A 21,011-nucleotide genomic window follows, 5' to 3' on the forward strand; every position below is an offset into this window, starting at 1 on the left:
GTCTGCTGGAGCTCAACTAGGGCTCACCCTTAGTGGATGCTACGGAAATAGAAAAAGAGTGTTACGTGCTTCAACGCTCCAGGGTTCGAATGCAACAATCAAATTCAACCTTCAAAAGTAGTTCCATGTGAAGCTGCATATCACACAATGTGTTCAGTGTACACAAGACTACAATTGAAGTATTGCGTTCTCCCAGTATATCCTGAGGTATATCCTGAGCAAAAGTACTCACTCAGTGTAAGTGAGTAGAAGCAAAGATACTATTCTTTTTTGAACATAACAGACAATTGAACAGTATATGGTAGGCACCCCAAAAATAGCCTTTGGAAAATTATTTTACGTGACTTACTGTACTCACTGGCACTTAACTCAGTCACTGTGCTATCGCTACAACTAGGGGAATTCAATTGTCCCATTAAAAGGACCGAAATCATTCATTGAGAATAATACTAATAAAAAAGATATTCCTGAAATTGTTGACCGTTTAGTTGCAGAGACTATTGAAAGCGCAATGATTTTTTAAAAAAAAGATTATTCTTTTTCATGTACGACCGTTAATTTTACTGCCACTTTGCTTGTCTGAAGACTGTGTGAATATGATTAATGTTTGCCAAACCTCATGTTACCGCTTGTTTAAAAAAAAAAAGAAAAAAAGGCCGTGGAAGTATAGATACTCTTTCAATTCCTCTTATTTTGTTGCATCAGCAACTGTGAAGAATGTAAAAAGTACCAAACGTTTTTGTTTTTAGACAAAACAAGAGGTTGCTCTTTTTTTCATGAGAAAAATAAATAAAGCACCACAGTGACTTAAGAAATGTTTAAATGCAGTAACCATTGTCGGGTTTGCTACTTCCCACCTCTGCTCACAAGATGAGCTTTTTCAGCAGCACCTCATAGTCATTCTTCCCGAAATAGCTTCCGGCTACAGCTACACCCTAGCGACACTGTTGTGACGAGCGGGGACACTCATTGCTGTATAATGAGGTCGCACAAAGCCATATTTCACATGTCAGCGACATGTGTATCATTGTGGGGCTACACTGTTGTGACACTTCAGCTCTGCTGCAACGCCAGCCCTTGGCCTCAGCAACACCTCTCCTGTTGTCTGATAGAAATATCTACCGTTTGCTATGGCTCATCATATTGTTTGCATTATATCCTGTAAAACATACATTTAATGCAGGAAATGCAAACATTTGATTTTAAGTGGTCTATTTCTTCCACAAGCAATCATCGTTAACCCTGCCTTTTATACAAATGATGACATTGCATCGATTCTGCATATATAGCCATCATTGCTACAAACAGCATGCGCTGTTGATGCTGAATGTGTGCTCTCTTCCTTCAAATCTCAGATTTCAAGCTTGTGACAGCAGTGACAGTCCTGTCCACACGCATTAGTAACATCAACCCCCTGCGGCGGCCTGCCATTATTTCGCCTGGAACCACCTGCTTGGCGACAACACCTGCCCACATGCGCTCTGTGTAGCCGCACCAGTCGCTCTATTTATGAGCCACAACATGATGGCAACTCATCCTTCCGGTGGCTATAGGCACAAAGAGACACTTCAGTGCAGAAATACAGTATTTCTGCGTGTACAAGTTGAGTTTTTTTCATCATTTTCAACTCCCATATCTAGGTCAACTTAAACCCGCATAACTGAAAATTCTCTCCACATTGCTGTGTTTGAATAACATTAATTCGAATGCGAAACAATTAATCTGTTTTCAATTATTTACACGGCTCAAAAACAATTACACATACCTCTAACTCGATATGGTAGGCATCCGTTTTAGTGCACTTTCAAATGCACTTTCGTCAAGCGCCGCCTAATTGCCTCTTTGTTGACAACAACAAGGCCGCGTAATTGGATCAGACAAATGAATCTGATACGAGAATATTTGTTTAAAAAGTTATTCAAATTCGAAAAGCTGTGGCAGAGAAATTATACCACCTCCTCCAATGATGCTGATATCCAGACTGCGTGTAGTACTGTATTTGAACGCTTGCGAATGGGGGCAAGAATGTCATGTTTACACAACCTGACAAGGAAATCTTTTACAGAAAAAAATGCTCAGCCACCTGAGGACAAAGCTGCAGCCATGAAATTTGAAAATATAAGTGTTCTTCAAAAAATGGCAACATAGATGTGACAGATCTGGGTCTCCGCCGGTGTGGAACAATTGTCTCAGATTTGTCCAAGCGGTGCCACAACAACTCGCTGTCATGTTTCGTGGAGTGGAGCAGTTGCCGCTGTGTCTGTTTATTTTACTCCTAACCGTTGCAAGTGAGCACCTACTTTGTAAATTTGAGAAAAAATGTTAGCGTTATCTTTTTTGGTTAAACATATGGTAAAGGTAAGATGATGCTTATGCCTATCCTGGTCAGTGTAATTGGAATTTAGAGATACGGATGCATCGTCCCCTCAAACAATTGCCCTGTCAGACCATGATAATAAATATGTCATGTGATTATATGTACTTGAGTTAAGCTATGAGAGTGGAGCCTCCTAATGAACTGGGATAGGCTCCAGTTCACCTATGACCCTAATAAGCACATGTGTTACAGGTTCAATGTCACTTCAAAAAAATATGACTATTATCATTGTTTGTTTTTACAGTTGCTCAATTGAGTTTTTAAATTACTAGTTCACTGCTCTTCAGTTTTTGTTTTTTATTTGAATACTTACAAAGGAAACTCAAATAATGAATATTAGATGGCAAGTGGGATGTGCTGAAAGTCTCATGTGATGATAAGGTACTTAATCTGATTTAGTTTAGAGTGAGAAAATTCTGCAGTCCAATACTTCATTTCCTAACATTTCTTTTTAAGGACACTGGTTTGAGTGACAGCTCAAGGACAGAAAGCGACAGGAGGAAAAGGATGTAAGACTAAAGTCCAGTTTTTAAGATTAATCTATCAATATTTAAATATGAACTTGCGCTTTTAGAGGTTTGAGTGCTTTTCACAAGTTGGGTTAAACATAACCATACTCAAAACTATGGTATTTTATTTTTATAGCCCTGAATCACCGAAGTCTCAAAGGGCTTCAAAGGTGAAAAGAGGTCATATCGAGACTTCTTGTGCAAAAAAGAAGTCGTGCAGAGACATCTTTTTGTTATAGGTACACAACAGCATCCCCTGCTCAAAGTTCTGGAAAAACTCAAAAACCCCAATTTGGGGAAAAACAGAAACCTTCAGAAGGGACCACAGGTGGGAGGAGACCCCTTCCAGGCTCAAAACTTGTAGTTTTGTCCTGCAATAAGCTTAAATTGTAATCCCTTATGCAAAGCGGTGGAAGATGCACTTTATTCAATGTGCCCCAAAAATGTTATAGTACTAGAAGCGAAAAAAAAAAAAAATGACAAAAGCATGTTGTTTGGTCTTGGCATGGTAGGGAGACATTGTAGAAGGTGTGGACTCAAAGACAGGCAGACAGGAGGAGTGTGCTCAAAAGTAATATTTAAATATAAAGATGACTAAAAAAACAAACAAACTCAAAGGAGGATGCTGAGGAAATGACAGCATCTATGACATTGGCGATGACACATCGACAACGACCCGACAAGAACTGAACGTAACCAGACAACTAAATACACTCACGAGACAACAAGGAGCACCTGGAAAGGACACAATTAGAAAGCAGGTTAACGTAGACAGGTGGACACAATTGTACTAACAAGGGAAACAGAAACATAACTCGCATGAACATAAGACCAACAACCCAGAATGTGAAAAAGAACAGCTATTGAATTTTGATCATTTGATTTAGTAGAACTTAATAGATCCCTTTTGAATATACCGGGCTGAGTCAAATGTGTCTTATGTGACTGATGTCACTTGTCTCATTGAAAACGACTTATGGGAAGAGAGATGATAGTTTAAACGTAAGTTTTAAAAATGTTAATCATCCAAAAGATATCAAACTTGCTCATTCATTAAGTGTAAATGTGTTAGTTGGTTTTCTGCATTTATTGTGTTTTTAACCCAACTGCTTTTTATTTTTATTCGGATACAAACATACTCGATAGAAGTAGCCCTAAAGGAATACAAAAATATGGGATGCACTTATTATTGCTTTCAAATCACCTTTGTGTTAATATTTTTGTTTTCCAGTCGAAGAAATGAATGTTAAAAAATTGGCATACCAGACAAAGGCCGTTTTGGAAACAATGCAGAAAAAATTACGCCAATCGCCGCAGCTACTGTAAAACAAGCTGCTTGCATTTAGTTAAACTAGCTCAGCTGCAGCTGAAAAAAGAGCCTGTTGCCAAAGGTCTATTTGTTTATGTTTACATTTGCAAGCTAGCTTGTTAATTTTCTTGCAGTCAGCTCAATGAAAAACTGGAAAGTTTGTACTGGGCATTATTATATTACATTTTGCCAAAATCTTTCCTCGCCTTATTCTCGTGGACTCGATCTCGTGAACCATCGGGTGTTGTGGAATTTGTCTCTAGTCTCGTCCTTAATCAGCAGTCGTTATGTTTTGCATATTTTTTTTCTGAAATGACTGAAGAAAAGTCCAAATCTATTGTGGTCTATTTTAAATGTGATATAAAATGGCCCATATCATGATTTTTATCCATATCACCAGGCACTAGAATTAGGTTGCATTTTGGCAAAATTCAGAATTGCTTGCTACTGCTATTGAAATGAATGCAGCTCATAAGAGTTGCCATACTTTGTTGTAATTCCACACTTGGGAATGAGATGCGTTGCCAGACACGCCATAGACTCAACTATTTGTATAAAAACAGTTAAAAGTCAGTTTACCATGCTGGCTTAGAGGTTAGCATGTCCGCCTCACATGTAGAAGTCATGCGTTTGACTTCTTCTCTGACCTTTCTGTGTGGAGTTTTCATGTTCTCCCCTTGACTACTTGTACTCGGGTTTTCTCATACCCTTCCCAAAACGTGGATTGAACACACCATATTGCCCCTAGGTGTGTGTAAATGGTTGCTGGCAACTAGTTAACGGTGTACCCCGCCTAATGACCCTCATGAGGTCAAGCGGTTAAGAAAAGGGATGGATGACAAATTCCACCCTTATGTGGTATTTTTCTCCTTTTTGGTTCTTTCTGATGATGCAGAACAGTGCCGCACACTGACCACGTACCACATACTAGGCTTCAGTATGCACCATGTTCCCTTAAGAGACCAGTGTAAATTCTGCTGAGCTGTCATTGCTGATGAAAGAGTGGAGTTTTTGGGTCATGGCAGCATATGAAGTCAGAAATCACATTTCTTACTTGTGGCCTCAGGAGATTTTGAACCATTTTGCAATTGCAAGATTTTGGACAGGATGAGTGTGTGACACTCTACTTTGTGTTTCCTCTAGCTAAAATCTTGTGACCTACAAACGGTCTTTCAGCCGCTTTCCAATGGGATGAGACAAGATGTTCAGGAACACCCGTCGGGATTTTTAGCCTTGTTTTTCTGCAACGTTCCAGATGGTCGGAACAATCCCACATGCTCGCCTTAAAATCTCTCGAGCGATAGCAGAGCAACCGCTTCCCCCTCATTTTAATTGACTTTCAATGTTTTTTGGGGGCCCCACCTTGCAGGACCTGGAGTCATCCATGACCTCCCTTATGGGTCTAATTGCTTTTGGCTGTCGAGCAGCTCGATCTGAAGTCGGGGAGAAGGGAGAGGCCCTCAGTACTGGAAAGCGGGTTCGGGATTGGAGGGAATTGATTTCCCATGGTGGATTTATGATGACTTCTTAAAAAAGAACGGTGGGCTCGGCGGAGGAAAAGAAGCAAAAAGACAGCCATGAGAAGTCTCCTCCCGCCCTTTTCACACAACAGGAGGTGAATTGGAGCCACTGTTCAAGTAAAATAAAATGCACAGCAGGGATTTATCAACAATCCATGAGAAGAGGGGGGAGATAGAGGAGGGGGTGGTGTGAGGGTGTGGTTCCCGGTGACCACGAGTTGTTGGCTTGGCATCTTAAGCTTATTCATGCAAATCAAAATGGGCCAGAGATGCCTGCTTTGTCTGCCTCTTTCTAGTATGCTCATTTCTTGAAAACATGGTGAAGGATAGTGATAAGGATGCCTTTGGATTTGAATGAGAGTTCTAAGCAGTGTGCTGTTGACAGTTGAACTGGAGGAATCAAATCATTTGATGCTTTATTACCTGCCTCTTTTCAAACAATGACAAACGGATGACTTTTTGAATTAACTAGTAATTTGTTGGTTCCCAACCACAGTTTGTCATATCAATGGCAACTCTAAGACCATAACTCAAAAACGACTATGAACAAGAGTTTTACAGGAGGGAAAAACCTCCATCCGTATTGCGGCTTGCATGCAATTCCCCTCCACTGAAAGCTACAGGAAGTGATCTTGCCACATGCATTTGTCAGGCGGTTCCCTCCTCAAAAAGGATTGAAAAACAAGTGAGAGAAACTATTCACAGGTGTCTTTTTTTTTTTCCTCAATGGCTTACATTAACAAAATTGACCAGCTAATGCTTGAGATTTACATTAAATACCTGCAGTGTGTTATGTTAGCTTGTGACCTTGTAGATAGATAGTTCACTGGCCCTTTAAGCCTCCTGCCCTTACTTCCCCCTTCTTCATAAAAAAATACAAAGAAAAAACATAAGCTGGTTTTGCAATATGTAGAAACATCCACCCACTCCAACCAGAGTGCAGCCTCAAAAATGTGACATGCTTAGACAAGACTCACACAATACTCTTTAATCAGTTGGAAAATTCCAATGACGTCAGTTTTTTTCTTTTTAGTTTTGACTATTACGCGCAGCACGGGCGGATTTCCTGTACGGAAGTCCATTGTATATTAAGGTGTAGGAACAGAAGACCCTTGTGAAGATAAGTGGCTAAAGAAAATGGATGGATGGATGGATGGATGGATGGATGGATGGATGGATGGATGGAAGGAACAGAGGTATCCGAATGGGACCGGTAGAAATGAATCACCATTGGCAGTTGCTCTTGTTTTACGGCATTTGGATAGCTGTTCTTCAGAAAATAGTATTTTATTTATTGTAGGTGAGATTCAATACACTTTGAAATGCAATAAAAAAAAACTCATATTTGGATTTGAATAACACTGTTGTAATGATTTTGTTAATTTTCTTTTGAAATTAAAGCACATTCATCCATCCATTTTCTATAGCCGCTCATCACCACAAAGGGCGCAGGCTTGCTGGTGCCTTTCCCAGCTGACTTCTGGCAGTGGGCGGGGGACATCTTGAAGAGGTTGCCAGCCAAATGCAGGGCACACACAGACGAACAACCATTCATGCACCCAAATACCTAAGGAGAATTTAGTATGTCCAAATTACTGCCCATGTTTTCTAGGTAGCCTGCATTATTTTATCTTATAATGTGGATTATCAAGTCACTTCACCCCTAAAACGATATAATTGTGCATATATATATATATATATATATATATATATATATATATATATATATATATATATATATATATATATATATATATATATATATATATAAAACCTGCCTTATGCGGCTTAGCTCTAATGACTCCTCGTGTGACCTAGCTAGAGAGGAATCTGGCCGAAGCAGAGCTCAAAACTCCTGGTCCCCAAACCGTCATCGGATGGGCTGTACGTGCATATATACATAAGGTGACTTTAGTTGGTCTGCTGCAAACGTCTTAGCAGGACAAATAGACCGAAATCCTGGTTGCAAATGTGCTGCCAAGTCATTTGTGGTCTTGTGATGTGCAGCTGATGCCAGCAAAGGGAGGAGGAGGTGCACGGTGGAGGTCAGGTGTTAACTTCACAGACAGACATCACATGGTATAGGTGGCAATGCTTTTAATCACTGACTGTCAAAAACGGAGTAAGGAAACATATAAAATCATTTAAGTGTTCTAAATGGACCTTGCACTTATAATGAGGCATGTGATTTCTCACAGTCAAGCATTGAGGAAAAATACTGATATAATGCAAGTAAAACATTTACATTATAATAAAACATTATTTGTTGTTCTATAATGAATATAAAAGTGATGTTATGGATCTGTATTATGTGGTGCAATGTGCGTGTGTGAGCGGGGGGGTAAGGGGGGTTGCATCTTGCCGTCTGGAATACAGTGTAATTGCAAATCCACTGCAGATGGCTTCATTGGCACTTTCCTTTCTTTTTGGTGTTTAATTCTAGGTAAATTTATTCACTTCCTTAGAAAATCTGTTACAAAATAAATGAACAACAATGCTAACAGTTTTCTTTGTTAGAAGTTGACGTACTGTATATGTTATTTTATTTTCTGTTAATGTTTCAATTTTATGCAGTGGTGTACTTATAGCAATTCTATATTCAAACCGTAGATTTTCAGTCTTAGTGAAGTCTGCCAACATGTTTCCTTCTTCCTGGTGGGTTGTGACATAAAATAACAGGGAAACGGTGGTTGAAAAAGGCTTATGTGATTCAAGTGACACCACAATACAAGCAAGAATGAGCTTCTTGCACAGAAATGGGCTGCTGCCATTAAAGAGCCAAAGTGTGACCGGTAACTCAAGCGAGTTGTTGAGGTCACTGTTTTCAAATCCGCATAGCATCCCATTATGTTATCTCCCTTCAGAAGCAGCTGGGATGGAATGCTTGGATCAATAGGTCGAAAGTGGTGGTGTGTTGTCATCTCCGCCTCCTAACCCCATCTCTTCCTTGCGTCTCACGCAATCAGTCATGCACAGCTGTAAAATTGAGAATAAAGGATGAACCTACGAATCGAAGCAGGCAGATGGCTTGGCCATGAGCCGGTTCAAAGTTAACACGATTTACAGTACTCCATAGTAAAATGTTGATTGAGAGATTGTTTGTTCTGGTTGTTTGGTCCTACCAATTTGCAGCAGTTCACAGCCAAGTTAGATATGTTAAACTTACACAATGTACAACGTATTTCACACACACACACACACACGTGTGGTGAGATGAAATGGTTGAATAGTAGCAATTTTATAGTTGCGTCAACTACATTAGAGATAGGCAAATGAAACAATGGAGAGGGCCACAGTTTTCCATCCGCGCTTCAAGGGTGGCCACATACAGTAGAACCGTTTGCTCTGATCAGATGATAAGCAGATGCATGACAAAAAATGCAATGAATACAGACACAATTCTTGTATGCATGTAAAATATGAACTCTTAGTATCTTCCGTTTTCAGTGTAATAGATCCAAAGATGAGAAAACTGCAGAATCCCACATTTCCACTGAACAAAAAATTGGGTTGGCCCTCCATTGTACAAGTTGTCCACTGAGTAAACGAGTGTCAAAGTTCATATTGACCTTGGAAAAAGTGATTTAACGTGCCAAAAATTCCCTAAGCTGCTTTTTTTCCCCCTTAAGCACATTTAGGTTTGTTTCTGAAGTTTATTGTAATCACCAACATCCTGTTTGCTTCAAATGAAAGACAGGTGTGCCTGAACTAAAACAAAACAAAATGAAAAAAGAATAACAATTACCATGACCCAAGAGAACGTCATCCAGGAAACTGACAACACCTTCAACTTCAATTTAGTTTTCATTTATTTTAAAGGGAAAATACAAGTCAATAAATAGTCGCAAAACAACAGTGGAAAGTTGACATCAGCTTTAGAGAAAACATGAAAATACACGTGGACGGGAGACACCATTAAAGCAAGGATTTGGGTTACAGCACTGGCATTACCTGGAGACATTTTAAAACTTACATTACGAGTGTATCATTTCCTGTGTGTGTGTTTACCATTAAATGGCATTGCTCAAAAATAATGGCTGTCGGCACACTTACTTTGTTTACATAGACCCTGTTGATGCAGATTAAAATGTGCAGCCTGTCTTTTGGCATGAAACAAAAAGATAAACAAATCTTTCTTAGTTTTGTTACCTTGACTAATAAGCAAACTAAGATCCATATTAAGGCCACATTAGCGAAAGCTGCTCTCTCCTGGACGTGAAAAGTAGACCCTTGACAACTTTATAGTCGATTCAACACAATCTCATAAATACACTGTTGACCACAAGCACATGGAAAACCGAAGGGGTGGTCAACTGACAAGGCGAGCAACCGAGTTTACACTGTGGCCAACAGACGAGATGGAGCCTCATATCTACTTTGATTGGTTTCTCCCAAGGAGGCTTTTAGTTCATTGCTACTGAATGCCAACACCCTTTCCAATGTTAACTTTTAGGACATATAGTCGAAAAAAAACCAAACAAAAAATGCAATGTAGATGATTAGGACTAACTAGTCAAACTTTATTTGAACAACGTTTGCTGGGCGTTTACTGACTTTGCCAATCTCCTTATTGCTCCATGTACCACACAAATCATAAATAAACGCCCCACCTCCCGTTCGCAGAGAATCATTGCATATTCCACTGCTACCGGTCCGTTTGTTTATTCTACATTACCTTCTACTTCTTGACTTTATGGAGCTCCAACTAGCTAGCTGTTAAAATGCCAATGAAACCTACAAAAAACCTAAAACGAACACAACAACAACAACAACAAAAGTCAACAGCTAAAGAGGAACATTTGGTCAAGACTAACAAAAAAACAAAGGTTATGATAAATATCTCCTGACACCATAAACTGGTGTACAGTTGATGGAATGATGAATGGACCTTATAGGCTGAAGCACCCCCTCATCTTTGGCACCTCAGTTGCTAGTACATGTTAACATGTGCATACTTCTCAAAGAATCCTGAGGCTGAGGTGCTTACATGTGAGAAAAATTAGCTCATAACCTCAATGAATGGATCTACCTAATTAAACGGTATCAATTCTAATTTGCTAAGATTTGGACACGATATTTCATTTGGCATTTTTATCCATTTAATGTTAGTATTCAATCAACCCATTATGAAAACGATCACTAACTGACTTCATTGTACCAAACATTTCTTCAACCACCCGACCCTAGTGCAGACATGCAATTTCCGGAACAATCAATCATGGGAAAGTGACACTCTTATACAAAAATGACTTCACATTATACATGATATCGCAGACGAGACAAAGAGCATCTTCATTGCGGAGGCCTGCCGTGACTTGGCAACGTGTTACTCTGAAACCGAGTGCCAACCCCGCCCACCTAGCCATCAATAGCCTGATCATAATGTCACACCTTCCAATTACATCACTTCTCCAGCTTAGTTCCTGAGGACGTGGCCTACATCTGTTGGAACCTCTCGCAGGAAGCAGGAAGTATACCTCATCCCGAGTAGGTGGCACGCTGACAGATAGCTTCCTCCCGAGCCAGGGAGGAGGCCATGCAGAGCTTTGACACAAAAAGGGTCTTTCTCATAGGAGGGAAGAGGCGTTCCCTGTGGCTTCTGGCTTGCTCCTTGCTCAGTCCCCAATCCCATCTATTCCCCCTCAGTTCCGTCAGTCACATGACAGAGCAACTTCTGGCCTTGTCCTTGCGGAGGTCTGAGGCTACAGCTGCTAGGTCGGGCCTACCAGGCATGTGTGAAATCCTCTTGCTGGCACGGGCGGTCTTGCTACGTTTGACATTTTTGCTGCTTTTGTTGATGCAGGCCAGCGTGGCCACGTGGAAAATGTCCCGCACACTGTTCTCAGATTGCTGGGATGAGCACTCAATGTACGGCGCAGAGATCTGCTTGGCCATGTTAGAGCCCTGTGGAGGAAAAAGCATGATCAGCGACGCATGCGCAGGGGAGTTGAAAAAGCCTGATTTGAAACTTCCCCGTACCTGGTCATAAGACACAGGAGTCTGCCGATGGGTCGAGAGCTCGACAAGTGTGCTCAGGTCAGTGCGTAGATCTGACTTACAGCCAACCAGAAGCATCTTAGTGTTGGGACAAAACTCGAGGATCTCCCCCTTCCACTGTGGAGAAGTTACAATTAGGGACAATGAACAGATGCAGGAAAACAAGAAAGGTTAGATGCTAAATTCTGAGGTCAGCACTGCAACTTCCGCTAGCTCCGCACGTTTTGAACTCGGGTCGGTTACAAATTATCTCAACGTATCCTTTCTGCCAACAATAGAGACTCCTTCATCGATGGACATGTTCGGGCTGTAATCTGGAGCAAAACTGCCCTTAGCCCAGACCACACACACAGAATCAAATAAAGTGGCATATAATCAAATAGGAGCCCTAATGATAATCAAATTCATTGAAAATAGTTTTTGATGATTGTTTTGGGACTGAAAGAAATTTAGTCTCTTAAGAGTAAACATTTCATTTTACATTGAGAAGAATAAATGGACATTTTTGTCCCTTTTTGCTCATATTTTACGGACCAAACTTGCAACTATATCTCAAAGCATTTATGTGTTGCATTTTCTGCAGTCAATTTGAAGCAATGCCCTGTTTCTCCATAAGCCAAAAGAAGAAACGTGTTTTTTATCGAATGATTGACAAATTTATCAATTATTAAATTATCTTTAGTTGCGGCCCCAAATCAAATGTCCTCTGAGTTCTTTTTAAGTTTTTACGTTGGAATCTCCTTTTCAGTCTGGTACAAGATGGTGAACAACTAAATACATTAAAATGTTACAGTACATTGTTCAGCGCCTTGTGCCAAACATTCCACATTGTATTTTTTTATGGACCGCAAAAACCAAAAATGAATATATGGGAGTATGGTGCAAAGCACAGACATTAGCCTGTTTTTATGTTGTGGGAAATCCCTTTTGCATTTCTTGAGTGAATCAGTTTCTGAGAAGCAGACATTACACAAATTTGATGACTGATGTTATTGATACGCAGTGGAATTTAGATTGAACACCCACAATAAGCAGAATAAAAAGACACACAGCAGTCTATAGTTCCATATCACAGCTGTAGAATTGTCACCCTTCTTTCAGCCATGAAATAAGAGTTCCACATGACAACTTGACTGACTTCAGCAGATAACTGCTCGCACTGCAGTGTACTGCTCGCACACGTAAAGGGTCCTAATGAAAATACATTTTCATGAAAGACGACTGACCTTTTTCAGCACGCTGTCGAGTGTTTCGGGGCGACTGATATCGAAGCAGATGAGCACTGCATCCGAGTCCGGATACGAAAGAGGCCTCACATTGTCATAGTATGGAGAGCCTGAAAAAAAGAGAAATGTTAGGACTTATTAAACATCCGATCTTTTCAGACGCATCAACAAAAACTTATCCGGTACTTTCAGAGCAGCCGAATATGGATGTAGGGCATAGGTCTCAAACTCCTGTCCTCAAGGGCCGCAATCCTGCATGCGTCTGTCTTAAACACATCTGATTCCAATTATAAGATCATCAGCAAGCTCTGCAGGAGCTTGAAAATGATCCTAATCATTTGAATCAGGTGTGTTTGAGAGCGTGGCATCGAAAACATGCAGGATCCCGGCCCTTGAGGACTGGAGTTTGAGACCTATGATCTCGGGGAAATGAGCCAGCATCAGACACCTTTCGCGAACAGAATTATCATTTAAGGGAGTTGCCCATTCCTGACCTCAAAAACCAACTGACATATAAAATAATGCACTTCAGTTGGTTACATGACATAATCCATAGCAACCGAGAAAGCAAAACAAATAAAGTAAGATATGTGCTGACTAAGACAAGCGCCTTCCCGGGGAAGAAGAAAAATACTGCAGTGAAGTAGGACCTCAGAGTGAGGAAACGTATCCCTCCCCAAATTGAAGCCATGTGCGATGGAGACGCCCTTTCTCCCCAACAGACATCATGGTCAGGAAGTATGGGGGGAGTCAAGGTAAGTCAGGATCACATGACAAGTTATGGCCGACCACACACAAGTGGTTGCCAAAAATCTGGGGAATTTTGTTATGGGGAATTGAAGTCTCCCCTGGGAGGTCCATTTCCAAACACTGAACGGCCAGGAATGCACACAAAGACGCGCGTGCACACACACACGCGCACGCATACACACACACACCTTACCCTCTTTATTCAAACAGCCTTGAGAGGTGGGGGTGGGCTCAACATCTAAATAAGCCATGCTTCCTTTCAGGTGAAATAAACCAGTGACACTGGCTGATGGATATGTGAACCTTGTCACCCATTGTGCTAGCCATAGTCACATGTCAGCCATCCTTTTTGGGAGTGAAATGACATTTTTTCACTTTTTACTTGATGATGAATAAAAAAAAAATAGGTTGACTACATGGTATTATGCATCACATATTACATGTGATTGTTCGAGCATGCAACATCTACACCGCTTGGTGTAAAAACACACTGTTGGACATAAGACCTCAATTTGAATTGGTCTTTCCAGCCATAAATGCTGTCTGCATCACTACATACTATTTTTTTTGTTTTTAACCAGAGGTAAAAATGTGCCTGATGATGAAGCTCTCTGCGGTTTAAGAGGCAATCTTGGCAGCATGTTAAAGAAGTGGATAAATGCGTGTTTACACTGAAATATTATGGGTTGTGCTGTCAGGGAATGAGACCCGTTGCGCTCTGGTTGCAGGCCTGCGTTCCGCAATATTGCTGCTTCCAAATGTTGATCTGGGGCAGAGTCTATGAAAACATTTCCACCAAGCTTAGCTTGACACAGTACAGTAGAGGACATCAAACTGATCAGGTTGATGATTTCACCACAGGGTGGGCAGGATAACAATGTCGGCCAAAAATCGGACCACGAAGCCATGGAGATGTTCCATCCTATTGACTATAAATTGTGGAGACAACAAGGGTTTGCTGAGACGGAGAGTTGCGCAAAATAAGATGATCGGGCTGTCCCTAGAGATAGCCACAACAGAGGTATGGAAAGACCTGCTGATTTAATGCATAGCTGTCATAGTTGAGATTGAGTGGTGGGGAGTAGATTGTGTGTGCACGTGTGCAGAAGTGTTAAACCACCTGTGGAAACAGTGATAGGTATGTCCCTCAATACAGGCCCACAGATGGTATGCTTGTCAGAGTATTACCCTAACCCTGATATTGCTTTTGTGGAATCTGAAATAAACATAAAAATCCACTCATTTTATCCATCTAAGGCGGGGCTCGGCAACCTTTCATCCTTGTGTTGCGGCTCTCCGTGGTTTGGGAACATAAATAATGCCTGGTTCAGGTCGACTACGGGGACGGCGTAACGATTGCTCTCAATGAAGTCTGCGCGGTTGGGTGATAGGGCGACATCTATACGACGTGTTTGGTGCCACGCGAGACTAAACGTGACACGAGATAGCCAATCAATTTTGGGAATTTAAAAACAAGAAATAGAAATATAGCGCGGCCTTCCAGATTAAAAGCACACATTTTCAAAGTAAGATACAAGTGAACATTAAATATTAAAACGCTTGAAGAATTCTTAACACAAAATAAATGCCATCTTCATGGCCCTGCGTGTGAACGTGGATGGACTCAAACGTTAGCTCATTCTGCTAGTTCTTTTCTTGAAACCAAGACGGTAACAACCTTGGCTAACATGAACACTGCTTAAAGCTAACGAAGAACGCAAACAGGGAATACAGGACAGCCTATCAGATTAAACGCAGATATTTCAAAATGAGATAAGAGTTAGGTAAACAATACTGGAGCGCTTCAAGAATTCTTAACACTTAATAAATCTCATGCCCCTGTATATGAGCTTCTCTTTCCTGGGGGGCTTTTGAAAAAAATAATTGAGAAGCACAACCATAAGGTAATGTTAAATAGATTGCTCAACACCTCCATTTTTTTTTTTAAATTAGCATTTCTTTTTTTTGTTTTGACAGACTTGATCAAAAAATTCAGTGAAGTCATCAGGTATGATCAGCTTCATCGATACACACATACTGTAAAATCTGGATCTGCATCGTCAAGTTTAAGTGTAGCCGATAACAGATCACATGATGGGGCAATAAGTCTATTTAAATAACTTATTTTGTTTACTGCATATACTAGTATCATATTTAAAATATATCAACAAAAATATTTTATATAATATGCATGAAGTAGAGCAATTTTGCCTTGGTTTAACAAGGTTTGCCATGCCCAAAACAGACACATAGATACACAGGTAAACATATCGATGAACACTAGAAGTCATTGAAGACCTGGCCAGACATAAAGTCAGTGTCTAGTCAGGTAAAACAAAAACAACTTGATACAGAAATAATGGATGCAACAACTTGCTGTAATTAAATTGGTATATTACATTATAATTTAATGAAATGATGAAATTACACCCAAGTATTTACTCCAAATAAGGAGCTGATGTTACAACAAAAAATACACTATGAAACAAAACAGTCACACTTGTGCATATAAAGGCATAATGTTGCCCTCAAAAATCAGTGGATTCGATCATGCATCTGCAAATTATGGTAAATTACAGTATTAGAGCTCATTTTGCATTAACAGCCAAATATTGTCTGAGGACGATCCAGCCAGCCAAAAGTCTCATTTATTTATTCATTTAAAAAAAAATAGATTTGCCATAATCCTACGCGCAACAAAGTGAGGCTGAAGGCAGACTTTTTATTTTGCGTACACTGGGTTCTCCCACCAATTGACTAATTCATCCATGATTCAACGAGTGAACCACGCCACTTCAATTTCACCCTGCTAAGGATCCGGACCTGTGGACACAACAGGCTTCTTTGTCAAGGGGGATGGCGAAACCTTTATACCCAAGGAATGCCAGACACGCAGCTCTAATTCGAGGCCCGAAATGCGATCCGATGCAACAATGGCAGCCGACAGGGGAAGGGAGCACATTCCCGGAAATACTTGTTGCTATGTGGGAGGCTCATCTCAGTCCTACGAGGTACTTTGACCTGGACTCGAACCGCAGGTGTTTATTCTCGATGTTTACTACTGTAGATGTGAACTAAATAATGTTCCCAAGAATAAACAGCCATCTTAACATGGAAAGGTAGTACAAACTGTCAGGGGTCTGCCTTAATGACCTGAATTAGTCCTATCTCACCCTCCATCATTAAACACACACTGCTCATTAGGATGCCCATCAGGGCACAACAAAGACCCCCCACCATATGTGAGTGTAGGTGTTTTTTTCTTTTTCTTTTGTAGCGAGGGGGTGGGGGCTCAGAGATTGTATTTGACTTCATTTGTGTTCCTGCTCTTTATCTGAGTGCCTGCCGGTCTTTGTTTGAGCGCACACTGGGACGTAGCACACAATGGATCGATAGGGCGGCCGGGGCTCTATCAGTAAGTGTCGGCGAGCTCGGGCGGGGGTTTGAAATACATCCCCAAACGCATTGAAAGACACAAGCATAGTTTTATGAAAGGGAGAGAAAGGAAAAATGTCTCTGGGCGACCGGCCAACACAGTGCTATAAAACACACTTTCTTTTCTTCGCCTTTCACAAGTCACACAAACAGTGGGCGTGGAGGAATTTCCAACGTGAGCAATATTCGACAGATGTTTCTTCTCAGATTTCCCTCAAGGAAATCGATCGGACCTACGCTGCTCTTGCTACTCAAAGAGGGATTTGCCTCTGTTTGCGATCTTGTCTCTTGAACGCAGATGAATTTTTTGAGGTCTAAAAAAAGTCACTCAAACACCACTGAGGAATTTCAAATCCGAGAAGAGCAACAGCTGGCTGTCTGCTTGGCCCCGCCCAGCCCCATTTTCAGAACCCTTGTCCTCACCCTCTGAACACATGCAACATATGCTGCGCTCGCACCTGATGGACTGACTGCTGAGCTTTTTACTGCTCAGGCACTGATGGATGTGAGAGGGGTTGTTTACACCCCCAACACAAACAACACACAATGCCGCAGATCATTTGGCCCCTGATCGCAAAGTCTTCAAAACAAGAGATGGAATTTCAAAAAAATTAACTGACGCGGCAGTACATATGTCGCAAGACTTGACTTTTCAAATCCAGGCAGATTTCTAAACATGTGTGGTCCAGATGTGTAATGACCATTGTGCCTTTTTGTTTGCTTTACAAGTTGGATCCAAATGAGCCAACAGAAAAATATCAATATTTTGTCCTGGCTACATGTTGGGACATATCAGGGAACGCGCAATAAACTATTCATAGTGCATGCAGTGAGGTCATTTTCAGGAAAGATGTGCCTTTCAAGATGCACAAACCACAGTCATGCATGACATCACATGACACATTCCTCACAAGACATCGGTGGACCTAGCATCAAAGCACTAAATGTCATTTGTTTGGCTTTTTTTTATGTTTGTTTCAAAAGTGGGAGCAGTCTCAACAAGGAAGGTTTAAGAGTGGAACACGGTTAAGCTACAATTGGCCATATACGCCAAAAGTAGGGGAGGCTCCCAAACCAAGCCCTTAAAATGAGCATCCAGGCCCGGAGTGGATATTCTGGCAATTTCCCTGTGGGCTGGGCTTCTATATAAACTGCTCAAAAATGAATTCCCTGCAGCCAGTGCGCTGTTTTGCCAAGTGCGATCAGAAATCGCCCTCTCACACAAATGTGATCATGATACATTTAAGCAGGCCATTATTTGATATACAGCACCGGCTGCGCTGTTACTATGGGTGCCAGTGAGTCGCTATAATGATTGATAATGAAATGAACCCATACTTCTAGCTAAAATACATAACTTTATGATGTAGGTGGTCTTAGAAGAAAATGTGCCTTCGAAGCTTCAAGAGTTTGAGCATTTTCATGAATCACAGCAATTACCTGAGGTGTCCCACAGGCTGAGTTCAATCCTCTGCGTGTCGATTTCAAAACTGGCCGTGTAGTTCTCAAACACAGTGGGGACATAACTCTGCCAGGAACAAAACACAGGGAAACGTTAGGAGAAAAATAACTGCGTCGAAGCACTCACGCCCTACGCCACAAAATCCGTGCACAGTACATCCAGACACGCATGCATCATAGAGGGAAAGGGGAGGATGAGTCCAAAGCATTGGCATCATTGAAGCCAGGTGCATATGTCATCATGAATGCGCATCACCAGCATCATGCTGCTGAAGGTTCTCACCTCAGGAAAACAGTCCTTGGCAAACACGTGAAGGAGCGCGGTCTTTCCGCACTGGCTGTCTCCCACCACTACGATCTTACACTTCACACTCGGACTAGGATCCATGGCGGATTTCACGGAGAGTTTCTGACACGGGCGTCTTTCCTTCATTGATTGCCGCCGGGGTGACGATTATTTAAAAACAGTCAGTCCAACGTTCGGTGCGCGTGAATGCTTGACGTCGCCTCGTTGACCGACTCCCCGTGTTATCTGCGCCTGCTCGAAGCCGGTAGAAACGGCTTCTCCTTGCTCTTATAGGGCGATGGGAACCAATGGTAGATGTTGCTCCCTCCCACCTCGCGTGGATCCTGTCCGGGTCTTGACAAGCGAGTCGCTTCGCACAGACAACATACAGCTCACTGCAGTGCTGGCTACCATTGTGGCGTCCCCTGCTGGTTACTTGTTTGCAAGGGCCCCAAATCAATGCGTTTTTACCATGTCTCCAAAAATGGAGATACTGTACTGTAGTCATATGCACGGTTTCCTTTAAAAGTATATATGATGCAATTAGATATCTTTAAAGTTTAAAAAGTTACAAGTATGTAAATGTTGTCAGGTTGAAACCACAGCCGAAATGGCTACAATATTTTGTAAATGTTTTGTCCAATTGAGCCCCCTGCCTGCAGTTTCATTGAACATTGACACACAGCAGTAGATTATGTTGCGGGCACACACCGCTTGCTTTTAAGATCCACATTTGAACTCTTTGAACCCAGGAGAGATTCTGGCTGTTTGTTTGTTTGTTTGTTTTTTATGCAGCTTTGATTGTTTCCATGAATGAGAATGTGTTTCTTTTCATGCAGCCAATACAGGCAGTCATTTCCCCACTGAATTGCCACTGAGCAACATACACATTTTTCTCTTCAGTAAACTTGGAAGATGGATGACGTTAATATACTAAATTGTGAAAACAATTGTGTTCTAAATCTGTTCTTCCTTCTGCAACATCATTTATGAACATTTGTCATTGTTTTTTTATTTTTTTTATTTTACAACTCTTGTGATAAAATTCGGTGGGCCAGTGGTTAGCACATCCGCCTCACAGTGTCACTGTGACACTCTAAAAATTGTCCTTAGGTGTGATTGGGTATGTGAATGGTTGCACGTCTTTGTGTCCCCTACGATTGGCTGACAACCAGTTAAGGGTTTCCCCCGCCTCCAGCCCGAAGCCAGCTGGGATAGGCACCAGCAAGCCTGCAACCCTTCTGAGCATAAACGGCTCTAGAAAATGGATGGATGGATGGATGGATGGATGGATGGATGGATGGATGGATACAACTCCACCCTGCAGGCTGTGAGGCAGCAGTCCCGTCTGTTGTGTGGAAACTATGCCTGCAGGACTAAACACTGCCAAGAGAGTGGGGGACGGGGGATTTTATCCTCTCTGCTATCTGGCTGCCATCTCTCAACCACATGTGCATTTGGCCTCATTTAAATTCTATCTGATGCAAGAGATTGTGACGCTTCACCACCTGGGTGACAGCATGGGTCGTGCTAATCTTCATTGTTCCAGTGTCTTAACATTTGGACCATAAAATCACAATATGCAGATAGACTTCATTCGCACAATAATTGAAATTACTTTAGCGTAGCGCTCCCAATATGGATGAAACATTTGTCTTTTTTACTGGAAAACCTTTTTGAACATATTTCTAGCATAAATGTTAAAAACATAGCAATTTGGCCCCTAATGCACAGGGTATATTGTGCATGGGGAAGAAGAAAAAAAGCTTTCTCCAAAAACACTATACCAATATGTTTAAAAATTAAGTCATCGTTGTTTGTCAGTAATCTACTAGTAACCATATTTACTACTTTAAAATCAAATGTCAAACAATAAACAAAAAAGGGAAGATTTGTTGTTTGTGCTGAAAGAATACTGAAGCAATTGAAAGGAAACAATCTCTTAGCATGAAAATATTCCAAACTTATTTTGATGGTAACATGCTGCCATGTTCTTCAGGTAACCTTGAAAAGGCATCAATAGAAAATGTCCACAGTGATTCAGGACTCTAATTTCCTGTATGATAAGAGATGTAACTGAAACATCTTTGGAAGGCATCTATGTTTATATGCTTTGACAGGTTACACCAATCAGCATCGTC

At 41.2% G+C, this 21,011-nt stretch overlaps 1 protein-coding gene across 1 annotated transcript; it reads right to left on the reverse strand.

The window, feature by feature from the left end:
* Nucleotides 1–9,506: 9,506 nt before the first annotated feature.
* Nucleotides 9,507–19,164, reverse strand: rnd3a (Rho family GTPase 3a). The gene is made up of 5 exons (XM_088407495.1): nt 18,868–19,164; nt 18,564–18,651; nt 12,939–13,048; nt 11,695–11,829; nt 9,507–11,619 (listed from the first exon to the last, which is right to left on the reverse strand). The coding sequence occupies exons 1-5, from the start codon at nt 19,015–19,017 to the stop codon at nt 11,371–11,373; spliced, it is 732 nt and encodes a 243-aa protein (XP_088263621.1). The 5' UTR covers nt 19,018–19,164; the 3' UTR covers nt 9,507–11,370.
* Nucleotides 19,165–21,011: the final 1,847 nt, after the last annotated feature.

The sequence above is a fragment of the Hippichthys cyanospilos genome, chromosome 2 (genome assembly GCF_059441005.1).
Source record: "Hippichthys cyanospilos isolate Australia breed blue-spotted pipefish chromosome 2, RoL_Hcya_1.0, whole genome shotgun sequence".
In the NCBI taxonomy this organism is placed as follows: Eukaryota; Metazoa; Chordata; class Actinopteri; order Syngnathiformes; family Syngnathidae; genus Hippichthys; species Hippichthys cyanospilos.